General features: G+C 31.4%; 1 protein-coding gene across 1 annotated transcript in view; it reads left to right on the top strand.

Moving 5' to 3' along the window:
• The window catches only part of LOC111680252 (high affinity cationic amino acid transporter 1), a 38619-nt gene extending 24047 nt beyond the window's left edge, over window positions 1–14572 (top strand). The window contains exons 2-12 of the mRNA XM_046947203.1: window positions 3699–3824; window positions 4423–4576; window positions 5050–5181; window positions 7067–7165; window positions 7333–7541; window positions 7714–8069; window positions 8664–9244; window positions 9358–9523; window positions 9656–9872; window positions 9949–10054; window positions 11809–14572. Coding sequence (XP_046803159.1) covers window positions 3699–3824; window positions 4423–4576; window positions 5050–5181; window positions 7067–7165; window positions 7333–7541; window positions 7714–8069; window positions 8664–9244; window positions 9358–9523; window positions 9656–9872; window positions 9949–10054; window positions 11809–11972 — 2310 coding nt within the window. The 3' untranslated portion in view covers window positions 11973–14572. The remainder of the gene's footprint in view (window positions 1–3698; window positions 3825–4422; window positions 4577–5049; window positions 5182–7066; window positions 7166–7332; window positions 7542–7713; window positions 8070–8663; window positions 9245–9357; window positions 9524–9655; window positions 9873–9948; window positions 10055–11808) is intronic.
• The last annotated feature ends 325 nt before the right edge of the window (window positions 14573–14897 follow it).

Below are 14897 nucleotides of genomic sequence, written 5' to 3'. Positions count from 1 at the left end.
TAGACTAGACTATAGACTAGACTATAGACTAGACTATAGACTAGACTATAGACTAGAGTATAGACTAGACTATAGACTAGTCTATAGACTAGACTATAGACTAGACTAAAGACTAGACTATAGACTAGACTAAAGACTAGACTATAGACTAGACTATAGACTAGAATATAGACTAGACTATAGACTAAACTATAGACTAAACTATAAACTAGATTATAGACTATAGACTAGACTATAGACTAGAATATAGACTAGACTATAGACTAAACTATAGACTAAACTATAAACTAGATTATAGACTAGATTATAGACTAGACTATAGACTAGACTATAGACTAGACTAAACTATAGACTAGACTATAGACTAGACTATAGACTAGACTTTAGACTAAACTAGACTATAAACTAGACCTTCGACTAGCCTAAAGACTATACTAAAGACTAAACTAAAAACTAGACTATAGACCATTTCAAATTTAACGGGAAAAACATAAATTGGCAACACTACATTTATGGCAACAGTTAAAGCAACAACTTGAGGCATACTAAATTACATATGTATGTTTGTGTATACATAAAAGTGTCTTAATATATGTATGTAGAGAATACGTGTAATACATACATATTGAATAGTATATTGTTAAAATTGAAAGGAATAATATAAAAAAATATATTAAATAAAATGGGTTGTGTGGCATATTCCCGTTTGTGGCACATCTTTAAATTGGGACCCTTCTTATAGCTGCTGCTGCTACAATTGTTGTTATTGTGGCTGTTGATTGCGATTATAATTATGATTGCTTGTGTCCTTCGTTCGTTCCCCCTTTTTTTTTTTTTTTTTGCTTTATACTTCATACATTTTCCCACTTTTTCTTTTCATTTTCTTGCTGTTATAATACGAGTGTCATTGCTTGAATTTGATTGTTGTCTAAACGAGTTTTCTTTATATTTATTTTTTTTTATTTATCATTTTTATTCCTTATTTATTGTATATCCATATATACAGACATCTACACATACATACTTTTTGTATTAACTTGAGTTACACATTTTAAGTCGTCATTGGCATTAAGTACTTGTTGCAAATATTGATTTACGTACAACATATATACAGTTCCCTCGATGGTCCTTGTTGTAGTTGTAGACAGCCTTTTTGTATTAGGAAAATTGTATTTCACATTCTTTGAAACACTCGCCCAAGCTTCCTTCAAGGATGCTATAATGAGTTGTTTTGTCAAAACATTTAATAAAATGAGTCGTAAGTACTATGAGTGTACTAATTTATAAAAATAAGTCAAGTCAATCAATTGTTTCTTAGATAGCCCTTTTAACAACTGCCAATATCAAATGTCCTTAATATAAGAACAGTTCAATTGATATTGGCTTAAAGCTGTTCAATATAAAATACTCGAAAAAATTACAACTAAATAACAATTTTAATATTGACATGTAAGTATGTTCAACAAAATGAAATGATGTAATAGATCTTCCTTAAACCTCTGATTATTAGTCTAGGATGCGTATTTGCTTCGAAGCAAATTCTCTAAAAGAAAACAAGCAAGATTGAAAATAAGTCCAAGGGGATTCAATCCAGAAAATTCCCTTAAGAAGGAAATGTCTGATAATCCCTTGATAAAACCTCCAAAACTGCTCTTTTAAGTAATTTTCCCCAGTTCATCATGGAACACATTTCTCAGTCACTTCAAAATGAGATGTTCGATCGTCTCGAATTCCTTTAAGTCCTCACAGAGTGGTTAGTTGTTGGAATAGTGAAATTTCGGGAAAGTGTCCTTGCTCTACGCAGACTTGTACAAATTGCCCTTTGATTGAGGAAAGTTCTCGATGTCTGAGGATGAGGATGGTACGACATTTTTCATGACAACTCAGTGTCATTCTCGAGATTATGGTTTCAGCAATTGGGTTTCAGTTGGGGTTTACGCTAAACTCTGTCTCTTATTTCGACCGATACTTTCCCGTCTCATCCTCCTTGGCATTTTGCAACCTGATCGATTGACAAGAGTAAATCGGCCATTTGATGAAAAAGTCCTTTTCGTAATGGGAAGGAAACCCAGCAAATGAAACAAGATACACATGACACAGATATACAAAAATTATACAAACGAACTCTAGTAAATGTGGAGAATACAGAGAAACTAAATTTAAGTGACATCCTTCGAAAGCATCAAAATAACACGTTTATAGTTCACTCAGATCCGTAAAAACTTCATAGACTTAGTTTTGTATGTCAAAGAGTTTGTATAACGTTGGCAACTTCGTATGGGTACCAATTTTTTTTACAAATATCAATATAAATCTATTATAACTTTCCCACTTATATAATATATAATTGTGTATGTATAAGATGAGATACATACAAACAATATATGTAAATACATTTCATTCACTTTGCTTTTTTCCAACGTCCACAGACAAAGATGACCCAAAAAAAGAAATAATTAATTCTTAACAAGCAATAAAAATTTTTAATTTTCACTTTTTTATTTACACTTAATTATTGAGATCTTAAAAAGAAAAAAGAGCAAAACAAAAAACTTGGTCAACTGTCACATTAATATTTCTTGATGAAAAATAAAATTGCAACCAATATTTCACTCAAATCTAAAACACTGCACTCTAGGGGAAATATGTTTGAATGTTTATGATATTGAGTATGAACAAAAATGCTCACGATAAAACGGAAGTTGAGTTTTTGTTAATAAAACAAAACACATACATAAATAAATACATCCACTAACATACACACTAACTTACACATCCAATCAACAATTGTTTCCTTACAATTTGCCACACAATACCGAGAATGCAGCAATAGAACAACAACGGTGTTGTTGTGCATGCAATTTATGTTATTCCAAGGTCCTTAATTTCATTTCTCTTTACTGTATGTTTTATTTTATTCATGTCTTTTGGTTTCTTTCCCTCTCTTCACTTACTCTACTCATGCATGGTCAGTTGAAACATGCACAAATGTATACATGAACAAAACATGCTCATATACTGAATACATGGAAACACTCATGCGATTAAATACTTGCATAAATATCCTGCTAAATTTATAAACATACTTATACATGTATGTAGGTATTTGTATTTATGTGTGCGATTGTATACAGTGTAGCATAAAATTAGTTTTGTTTTTGGGAAATTTAGCAAATGTTTGTTGATAACAACGAAGACCTCATATAGATCATTATGTGAAGGCATTATCGTCCGATTTACCGAAATTCAATTTTGTAGGCGTAAATGCTAGTGTTCGTAAATGATGTCTTATCTATAGTCTAGTCTATAGTCTAGTCTATAGTCTAGTCTATAGTCTAGTCTATAGTCTAGTCTATAGTCTAGTCTATAGTCTAGTCTATAGTCTAGTCTATAGTCTAGTCTATAGTCTAGTCTATAGTCTAGTCTATAGTCTAGTCTATAGTCTAGTCTATAGTCTAGTCTATAGTCTAGTCTATAGTCTAGTCTATAGTCTAGTCTATAGTGTAGTCTATATTCTAGTCTATAGTCTAGTCTATAGTTTAGTCTATAGTCTAGTCTAGCATATTAAATACTACGCTATAGAAGAGACTATAGACTAGACTTTTTTAATGTTTATTTTAATTTTTTAAAATAGTTATAGCTTATACTGAACATTCATTTGTGTTTAAAATTCTCATAAAACTTTTGTTTTTCCACAGGTCAAATTTAAAGTTCCCTTACCGCCTGGTGTAAATAGTGCCACATTGCTACCAAAATTAGTACGAACCAAGGATGTCAAACAGTTACAAGACGGTAATTCACAACCTACAAAGCCAAAATTAACGGTAAGTCAATAATACTTCTGTCTGTCTATCTATCTGTCTACTTTCCGTCATTAAATATTTATAACAATTAACAATTACAAATTATTTACATTATATATTTAGTAAGTGTACTTTACATTTATTAAATGTAAATTGTTAATAATTTACTAATAGGTATGCATCATAACGGTAAATAACTGAGTTGCCAAATAGATTAACTGTGTAAGTTATTTTTTCAAGGAAATTTTTTTTAAACTAGAAATAAACTATAAATTTAATATTTTCATCAATATAATAAAGTTAACAAAATTAACTAAAAAGTTTATGTTAAGGAAATTTCATTTCCCACAAAAGTGTTTAGTTAGTTTATTTGGCAAATAAATCATTAAAACTTTTGTGTACATAAATTGCGTGTTAATTTTTGAACAAAATTAAACCAGATATTTGGCATTTATAAGTTGTTAGTCGATGTTGGATTAATTTGGTTTCATCCGAAGAAAATGCGCATAAATTCATATAAACTTGCGCGTGTAATAGCAATAAAATCTAAAATATTTCCCATTTTATACTTTTTATATTAATATATTAATAATGTGTTTTTTTACTTATTTTGTTGTAGAAATGCCTAAACACTTTAGATCTCACATCGCTGGGTATTGGTTCGTGTTGTGGCACTGGCATGTATTTAGTTGCCGGTATGGTGGCCAAAAATATTGCCGGTCCTGGTGTGATAATTAGTTTTATTATTGCTGCAATAGCTAGTATTTTTTCAGGTAATTGTTATTAATGTAAAATAATATAGTTGTTTAAGTCAATGGTCGGTGCCAAGAGTAATGAGCTGCTCTTATAATTGATTTACAAAAATTAAACGTTTCAATTAATAACTGTTAAATTTTTAACTAATTGTTTATATAAATAAGTGAGTGTTAATTGCTCTTGGTTTTTAATAGCTTTGGATGCCGAACACTAATTCAATTACACATTCACAACTTGATTGCGATGTTGTCATTTAACAGCTTTAGCTTAACTATTAACATGTCTAATGACAACTGTTTTATCAGCGGATTGGAAATGTTAAAGTTGTTAAATTTCAAATTATGTTTTTAATGCTTTTATAATAGAATATTTCACAATAGAATAAATCTTTTTTTTTTGTTTTATCGTTATACATTTCAAATGTATATTGATCTGTTAACTAATTCCATCTATTATTGTTCAATAATTGTTTTGTAATGTATACTTTTAGGCGCCTGCTATGCTGAGTTTGGTGTGCGTGTACCACATACATCCGGTTCCGCGTATATGTATTCATATGTTGCCGTTGGCGAATTTGTTGCATTTATTATTGGTTGGAATATGATATTGGAATATTTAATAGGTATGTGATAATATTTTTTATATGTTTTCTATGTTTTTGTTTTTAGTACATATATTTAGTTGAACATAATATTATAAATATTTGATTTAATGAAAATAACTCAAATATCATTTAATATGGAGAAATCAAAGTGTATGTTACGCTTTATTGACAAGTTTAACTTGTGCTCTGACAACACTTCGGGGCTCGTTAGTATGATAAACTATCCCTATTTTGGTGTGATTGCAATCGCATGGTAAAGAGTTGCTACCAGCCCCTCTATCCGGCCGAGTCTTTAAACTGTTGGTGTTAAATGTATACTCGGCCTTTTTTGGAATGTGTTGACCTGGAGTCAAACGAAAAACCCTACCTTATCACGAACCATAGAAAACAATAGTCTGCAGGACAGAGTTTCGGTGTTTGTCTTGTAGCGGTTATTGAAGTTATGCACGTTATGGTTGTTGTTTAAACCCGAAATTCCGGGAAGAGAATATAGGTTAAAAGTCAGCAATGGTCATAAAAGAAATAGTTCAAGTACTTGAACACAGTGCTTGTACATAGACCGGTATGTCCATGTACGAAATTGTGATGTGTTGTTTTCAAAGCACAGAAGGGCGATGCTGAGTCATCCTTAGCTCACTGTAAAATCTTCGAAGATGTAATATGCAATTGGGGCCCTAAATTTAATACACCAAGGCCACTATGTCGCCTGATATGCGCTTCTTATTATAGAAAATGTTTATAATACTTATTCAGTTTCCTATACGTTATTCCTAACAATTGTACGATCAGTGTTATATACATTTGTAATAATATCACCCCCACGGTATTTGCCAACTTTTCAGTCAAAACATAAACAATGAACAGCTGTTTTTGCAAATGTCAGATTTCCGTATATATGTTTAGTCAACAATTGATCTTAGTGGCAACGGATGTACTGCATTGTTGTTGTAGTTATTGTTGTAACATTTCAGTCTATAAAATAATCGAATTCGAGAGTTTTTCATTAAAACCAAGAACTAATATGGGAAAAGTAGTCAATTGAATATACCGATTGTGTCATGAGGACACTGACATGCGACATAGATGGCGTCATTATGAATGTCGTTCAATGCTGGTATATTTTAATGTGTGACCAAAAGCTTTTTATTCAATTTGCTACATGCTTTCTTCAATCTCTTCTAAAGACATTAGGTGACCTCTAAGAACAACATTTATCTGATGTCTTGCAAATGGCGTTATTATGAATGTCGTTCAATGCTGCCATATACTAGGTTGGATTATACATTCTTCTCCTTACTGACATGCCTCTAGGAAGCATCCAAATGTGTGATGTTAAAGTTGGAATTACTTCTGCGATACTATACAAAAAAAGTTTTAGTAGTTTTGAATATCTCTCCACTGAGAATCATTCAGTAAAGATGACCACACTGAATCTGCAAAAGCGATAAGGCTCTTCATAAAAACGCCAACTGTTCGAAACCTTGTTCTAACCTTGTTCTAGTCCATGTTACTCGTTTCGGATGACACGATATTAGTGTTGATCACAATTTCAAATGGTGCAGGGGAATAAGGTCTGGCAATCAGCTCGACCAAAACCATTTGAAAATAAATTCAATACCATTATCGTTGTTCGATTGTTTTAATCTATGTACATCTTTTATCAACATTTAAAAAAATATAAGTTTTAAGACATTCAACCAGCAGCACGTAGTTTGTTTAAGTAAAAAACAAGCCACATGCTGAATCAAAGTCTTCTTTCTTTTTTTTTTTTTTTTTGTTTGTTGTTGTTCTCAACATTTCTTTTTAATTTGTTTTACAAACATTTCCATAGAAACTCGTACAAGATAATTTACGAAAAAGATTTATTTTTCTTTCGTAATACTTTTTTATATTTTCTTTGCAGGAACAAGTGCCTGTGCTTGTGCGTTAAGTTCAAGTTTTGATTCACTAACCGGCGGTGCCATATCAACAGCCATAGGCGAAACCATTGGTACCATATTTGGTAAGATAAACATTTATTTGAATTTAAAATATCCCCAAACAATAACCAACACAAACACCTACCTACCCACACACTCACACACTCACAAAGACACTCAAGCCGACATAGATTGGTATTTAAGTGTAATTCCAAACATAATATTTAACATTGTTTTATGTTGGATACAGGTAAACCACCTGATTTTATAGCCTTCGGCATTACACTCATAATGACAAGTGTACTGGCAATGGGAGCCAGTAAATCGGTGATATTTAATCATACTTTAAATGCCATAAATCTTGCAACCTGGGTGTTTGTTATGACTGCTGGCTTGTTTTATGTGGATACAAATACATGGACTGAACATCAAGGATTCTTGCCATACGGTTGGAGTGGGGTAAGTGTAATTACTTTCTTTGTTTATTTATTAATGTATGTATGTATAAATATGTAGTTAAGAACGTGATTATCAAGAATAAAAAAAACATATTGAGAATTAATTTATTTATTTGTTTTTTGCATTGTTCTTTTTCCCCGTATTTTTTCTTTCCTTCGTGGTATTGTTTCAGGTGTTTTCCGGTGCTGCCACATGTTTTTATGCATTTATTGGCTTCGATATTATAGCCACAACGGGTGAAGAAGCCCATAATCCTCAAAAAAGTATTCCAAAAGCAATAGTGGGTTCACTGTTTGTTGTTCTGTTGGCCTATGTTACAGTAAGCTTAGTTTTAACACTTGTCGTTCCCTACGATCACATCAATGCTGGCGCCGCTTTAGTGCAAATGTGGTCTTATGTTAATGCGCCCAAGTGCAGAGCCATTGTGGCGATTGGTGCAACAGCCGGTCTATCGGTGGCCATGTTTGGTTCGATGTTTCCAATGCCAAGAGTTATATATGCCATGGCTCAGGATGGTTTGATATTCAAGTGAGTATAATTATTTTTTGACATGGTCAAGTTGTTTCAAAATTTCACTTTAATAGGCATCGTATAAAGTAACCGGTGTGACTCTGGTAGGTAAATAGGTCTGTCGAACCGGATTTAGTGTTCTAGTCTATCTAACTTCTTCGGTTTTAATGTAACTTACATCCTCTGAAACTAACAGGCTATGTAAGGGGGCCTTAACCTTAAAATATGGAATTTTAACTACTTTGTGGTATACACTACACTACAACTCAGACTCTATGACTGATTAATATATCTGGACATTGTTTAGCTTTACTGACTCTCAAGAAATTTGAAGTAATTTTTTTATTTGGGAAAGTCATTGCTTTAGGATTAGGATCATTACTTTACAATTCCAACTTTCGCATTTTAATTAAATATATTATGAGAATTTTAGCGCTCATGATTTCCGGGTGCTTTCAACAGGACCTTTAATCGTTTAGGAAACTATCTAAAATTGGATATACTTTTATTTTGGGAAACTCAAATTAAAATTTCCTAGTATATTACTTATTGCTCTCCCACTTTCCTTTCGTATTTAAAAACTCATATTTTTTAATTCAATCCAATTTCTAGACAACTTTCTCATCTATGGCAACGTACTAATGTACCTGGTTTAGCCACCATAGGAAGTGGTATTGCCGCCTCCTTAGTAGCACTATCCGTACGTCTAGAGATTCTAGTGGAAATGATGTCGATCGGAACTCTGCTCGCCTATACACTAGTATCCACCTGTGTGTTAGTGCTGCGCTATCAACCACACAGTACTTCCCTAATCGAATTGCTACCAGCTCAACTACGCACACCCATAACGGCGGGTGCTGCCAACGATCCACACAAAACTACAGCTGAAGTTATGGAAACAAATAAATTGACCATTAAACGTGTTACACGAGGCATGTCCGATTCAGATGATTCGTTTATAGACGAAAGTCCCGAAGGTTATTTGGGACGTGATGATCAATTTCTGGTATCAGATCGATCAGAGAATAAATTCTATGGTGCAGTACATGGCGCACCAACTGGTCCCACTGGACAGGCGACCGCTTTCGATACAATGGGTTTGAATTTCATATCGAGAAAAATACATGAATATTCGTATCTGTGTCCAGGTTTCTTTCCTTGGATAAATCCCGGCCAGGCCACCACGGAAAGTGGTAAGATTTTTTAGATTATGCTAATATCTTATTGAAATGTTTTTTTAATCAAAATTTTACAATTTTAACCGAAAACAAATCTTGTTCAAAATTCTAAATTTTCGCATCCGCAGGCATGTATGTGACCAAACTTGTTGGCATCATGTTCGGTCTCATATTCTTCTTGGATCTATTTGCGGCCATTGGCTGGTCCGGTGGTTTCGCAGCATTCATTTATTTCATTTTATTTATCGGCATATTTGTGATATTATTAATTATCTCAAGACAACCACAAAATAGGTAAAGATTTTCTATTTCCTATAACTTATATATATGTAAATATGTTTTAGTATTTTGTTATAATCAAAAAGTTCAAAAAAACTAATAACATTTTCAATATACTTTCGTATTTCAACTTTCATTCGTTCTCAGATATGCGCTTGCGTTCCTTACCCCTGGACTTCCATTTATTCCAGCGATTGCCATTGCAGTCAATATCTATTTAATATTTAAGTTAAGCATATTAACCTTAGTTAGATTTACCATTTGGATGTCACTGGGCTTCGTTATGTACTTTTATTATGGCATCACTCACAGTACCCTCGAACAGACAAGCGATGAAATGGAATTGAGAGTCGACAAAGATTATGTATGTTGGATATATATATTTTATATTAATTATTGTAGTATTATTCATAATTTTTTCAATTGAATCCCATTTATAGAGCAAAAATGTCGAAGAAAAAGCTGTTTGGGATCAACCTTCCTATATGAACCAAAATCATGAACCCGTTTGGGCCAGTAAAGATAATACAAAAGAAAATACGACAAGTAAGTATTATAACAAAATTTTAGGAAGGGAACTACAAATTATTTTAATCGAAAAAATGTACTTTGGTAGAATCCCATTAAAAAAGTCATTTTTGGGAAAACTAATCTATAATAGATCCATTTAAGAGGGGTTTGTTTGACTTAAATTAAGAAAAAAAATATGAAGTGGTATGAAAATTAGTCTTAGATTAGTGAGAATTCGATAGGTTAAGAAATGAGTCATTCTAATTGGATATTCAAAACATCGTTGAAGTAGATCGACCCTAGTGTTCTCCTTCGATCAGCTTCAGAGAATATATGCTACTGTTTAATAATTATCCTCTTTATGTCACCTTCTGAAGAAGTCATTATATGGAAGACCAATGCGTCTAGCAGAGTTACCAAATTTGCTGTGATCTGTAGTGACCGATACCTCATTACTTAGTTATATATAAGACCACAACACTATAGCGATCGAGCAAGTGTACTTAATTGACTAATGGTCATGATCATTGGAATAACAGATTTCTATAATCTATTTCATGATTGTAGGTAGTGGAACTCCACAGAACTGATATATAGTATGGTTTCAACTCTTGCAAAAGTATCGGCAATAATATTACCAGTCCAGTATCATTCGACCATCATAAGGATAATGTTTGGATGTCCCGCAATCTCTTTGAGAGACCTTCGACATTCATGCAAAAGTCTTAATGTGGAAAACACATCAATAAGGGTTTTAATAGCAGCTTTACTGATATCTCTGTTACACCTTAACCAATTCACTCCCTTGATCGCTAATATTTCAGCTTGAAGAATACTACAGATATCACTGAATTTAAAGGAGATATGAATACACAAACTTCTTTAGTTGTATTAAATCTATCTGTACATACAAGAAAACAATTGTTAAATGAATGGAGAAATTCTTGAGATAGGATATGAAAAGAGTTCCTTATGTACCAATTTTTATATTCTTTCTAAAGTTGCCTGCAGAAAAGATTCAATATTGATTGGTCTGTAGTCTTTAGCTTTAGTATGAGATGTTTTACCCCAACTGAATAGGAATAAACGTCCAAGTGAGGCGGGCCGTGGATCGACAAATTCTTCACTGTATTGAGGATATGCAGAGTTGATACCAACGTGAGCAGCCACTTTTTACAGATCCAGCCCAGCGAATAATATCGCCTTTTCTCTGTTTGTAAACTGCGAAAGTGAGTGTTTAGGAGTGCCATCTACTTTATGTATGTTGCTATGCACGGCCACAAGGGGATTTTTTCTTTTTACCTGGACTTTTATGTCAAGTCCATGTAGCAGTGATCAAAGAAGGAACAGGCTTGGAAAACTTTTCTATCCTTGATTGGTTCAATATAGCTAGTAATAATTGTCGTTATATCTAGCACATCACTTCTGTTCCAAAACATTATTCGCAACTAATATAGTTATGATTTATGTGATCCTTTTAAAAATGGAATATTATTGGTTGCTGCTGACAACCAGTGCTTTTCAGCACGACATCTGAAAATGTTTTTCTTATTCCTAATATATAATCCAAGCTTTCTAAATACAACATTTAGGTAAATTTTGTCATTATTTCTAATCCGAATAACTTTCTCAGAACATACCATTACAGTTCATGAAGTCCATATCGAATCATGCTGAAAAATCGCCTACTTTGATGCAAATCCTCTGACGATTTGTATTTTATATTTCTAAACAATTCCATATAATGATTTTACTTAATAATAACTATTTTCTATAAAACTTCTTTACAGAACCTCGCGCCAATCATTCCAATAAACCACAAGATAACTCCAATTCAACAAATACACACAATACAACAAGTGCAAGAAATCCTGCAATTGGTCAAACCAGCGGAAATACGGGTACATTTAGTATGTTTATCGATGAAACACAATTTCCAACGTGGGATGATTAAAACAGATGATATATTTAATTAGTTTATAAGATTTTAGTTTATAACACAGTTTGGAGTGGAACCCCATACAAACAAACCAACTAACTAACTAAACAAAACGCAAATGTGAGAGCAATGCTTAGATTTACATACATATTTACACTACTGATTTATATTATTATAAAATTTCTTTTAAAATAATCACATTTTAATTTTTTAGTTAAAACAAAAATCAGTTCAAAACAACTAAAACAATACACTCAGAGAAAACACAGATTTATTATAAATAAGCACTGTGTACATGATTTGTAGTTGGTGTCATAACATTTTCTGTTAACTGCAGCTACATATAACATTCATGTTGTGCTTTATGAATATGTTTTCTCTGAGAAATTAAATTTATTTTCTAATTTAAAGCTAATATGTAAATAATCGTAATTAGTCTTTATTTATCTATTTATTTATACATATTTATATTTAGAATATATATATACATACACACATACACTTTAAAACATATAATATTATTTAAATATTATCTATATATACACATAAATACATACATATAATATATATTATATAAATAGGTATGTACTACATATTATTTATTTAATAATAAAAAAACAAAAAATTGCGTACATACATACATACTTATAGAGAATTACAAGAAATTCGCAGAAAAACAAAACGCAAAATTAGTAATTTTTCAATTGACTCAAAATTATACAAATTTAAACCAAAAAAAATGATAAATTTAATAGTTATATATTATATAAAATTTTTAATATACATTAAAATTATGACTTAAAGTTATGTCTGTATTAAGTCCCCCGGAGCAAAGTGTTTTAGAATTCTTTATATGGAAATGATATAAAATTTTGAATATTTCAATATTTCTTTATTTTTTTTCGAGACTGTGCTTCAAAAGATCTCTGCGATATCAAGTTAAGTAAGACCTGGTTTACACTGGGAAACTTTTTATTTTGTGTGTGAGAGAAAGAGCTGGTTGATATTTCTTTCTCTCACACACAAAAATCAAAAGTTTCTCAAAATAAGTTTCACAGTGTGAACCGTTATTAATGTTTTAGTGGCATTTTAAAATTGTTTGTGAGTTGTTCAGAAACGTTCCATATATAGCAAAGATCATTCTGATAAAAGTCAATGCTACTTTGTTTGTTTTGCAAAAAGCCAAAAAGTAACATAATACAGGCGTTACAATTTGTTACAGCTCTGTAGTTTAAACAGCTGTCAAACAGCATTGCTAACAAAGATTATACCGTTAACATTAACTTTAAAAAATTACACTGGACACTCAGTGGTTAGGGCTAACCCTAAATGATAGTCTTAATAGATAGTTCAGGATTGTTCGGCCGAACTGCTGGAAATTCCCAGTTATTAGGCAAAAAATTGTCTGATTACTAATCTGTAATTTTGCTGAACTGAACCAAGTAAACTGCACAGTTGTGATTCCAGTTATTAGGGGATAAATTTGTCTGATTAATAGTCTATAAAATTGCAACAACATTGGGCGTTCTATAATAGTGTTTAGCCTGGATTTAAAAACAGTACAAAGTTTTACCATAACAAGTGACTTATTCAGGGTCCACTCTATTGACAAATCCATGATCTAGACTAGTTGTACATCAAATCCGAAGAAATACTCCCAGGACTGTGGTTGTGCACTTCTTTACCAGTGCCTCAGGTGGAAATTGATCTTACGGCTTTCAGATCACTAGAACACTAACCAACTAACTAAGCAGGGTCTACAAGGGTCAAATCTAGGAAGTAATATATCGATTAGTATATTGACTAGTTTGCTGACTATTAAGAATAAAAATACCGTAATGTGAAAAAGAACAATCGTACTGACTTTCCCATGCTTGATCATAAGGCTAACATACTAAAGAACATGAATCTGAGTAATTTTACCGATAACTCTATGGAAATGTTCTTGAGTATTTTCAAGACCACGTCTTTAGTTAAGATTTCTAAGTCAATCTGGGCTGTGTTCGCTGTGCTACCATCAAAAAGATCCACAAATCACTCAATACCAGACTATCACTCTTATTGGTGACACTGCAACGATCCAAAACCCTAAAAATATTTATGAATCTCTTAGCATTCTGGTAAATTAGAGATCAGAACATTTTTAACTGTTTTGATTGGCAAATTGTGTGATAAAGCCTAAATAATTTCCTTTCTAGACTGTTACTACATTTGATTGAAAGTTTTGCTGCCTTTGTTCAGTGGTTTAGAAACTTTAAGTTTTAGAAATCTGTACTTAGAAATCTCTGGAACTATTGAAGTTAAAAATTAGGTTAAACTTATCACTAGTTAACACCTAATCCTCCAACGTCTAAGCATCAGGTTGTCTCTAATTCAGTCGTCACTTTACTGTCAACCAGTAATCTAAAGAGTAATTATATTTAAAAAATAAAACTAAATAATTTTGCAAAAATCTTAAATTTAAGAAATTTTTTATAAAGAATTTCCATATGAAGAATTATTTAAACACTATTTAAATGAACTAACGTTTTACAAAAAGATAACAAAATATTAGTAAATAACAATTAGTTTAAATGTATTATAATTAAATTATAATGGGGACTGTAAAATACGAAAAAAAAGAATTCTACTAAAAAACATATTGTTTAAAAAGAAAATGTTAAAAACAAATTTAATATTACTTATAATATAAATAAAAAAATATAAAAATTATATATATATATATACAACAAAATACGCATAACAAATTAAAGCGATTAAAATTTTTTTCTTCTAACTTCTTATTATAAAAATACAAAAAAAATTAACCAAAAAAAATTATTAATAAATCAAACATCTTACCATTTGTTAAAGTTATTATTCTTATAATTATGATTATTATACGTTCTTACATGCAATATATTAACAAAAGAAAAATACATATAAATATTAACATTTATT

Source organism: Lucilia cuprina, chromosome 3, assembly GCF_022045245.1.
Source record: "Lucilia cuprina isolate Lc7/37 chromosome 3, ASM2204524v1, whole genome shotgun sequence".
In the NCBI taxonomy this organism is placed as follows: domain Eukaryota; kingdom Metazoa; phylum Arthropoda; class Insecta; order Diptera; family Calliphoridae; genus Lucilia; species Lucilia cuprina.
Note: the sequence above shows the minus strand (reverse complement) of the source record. Positions and strands in the feature narration are given on the sequence as shown.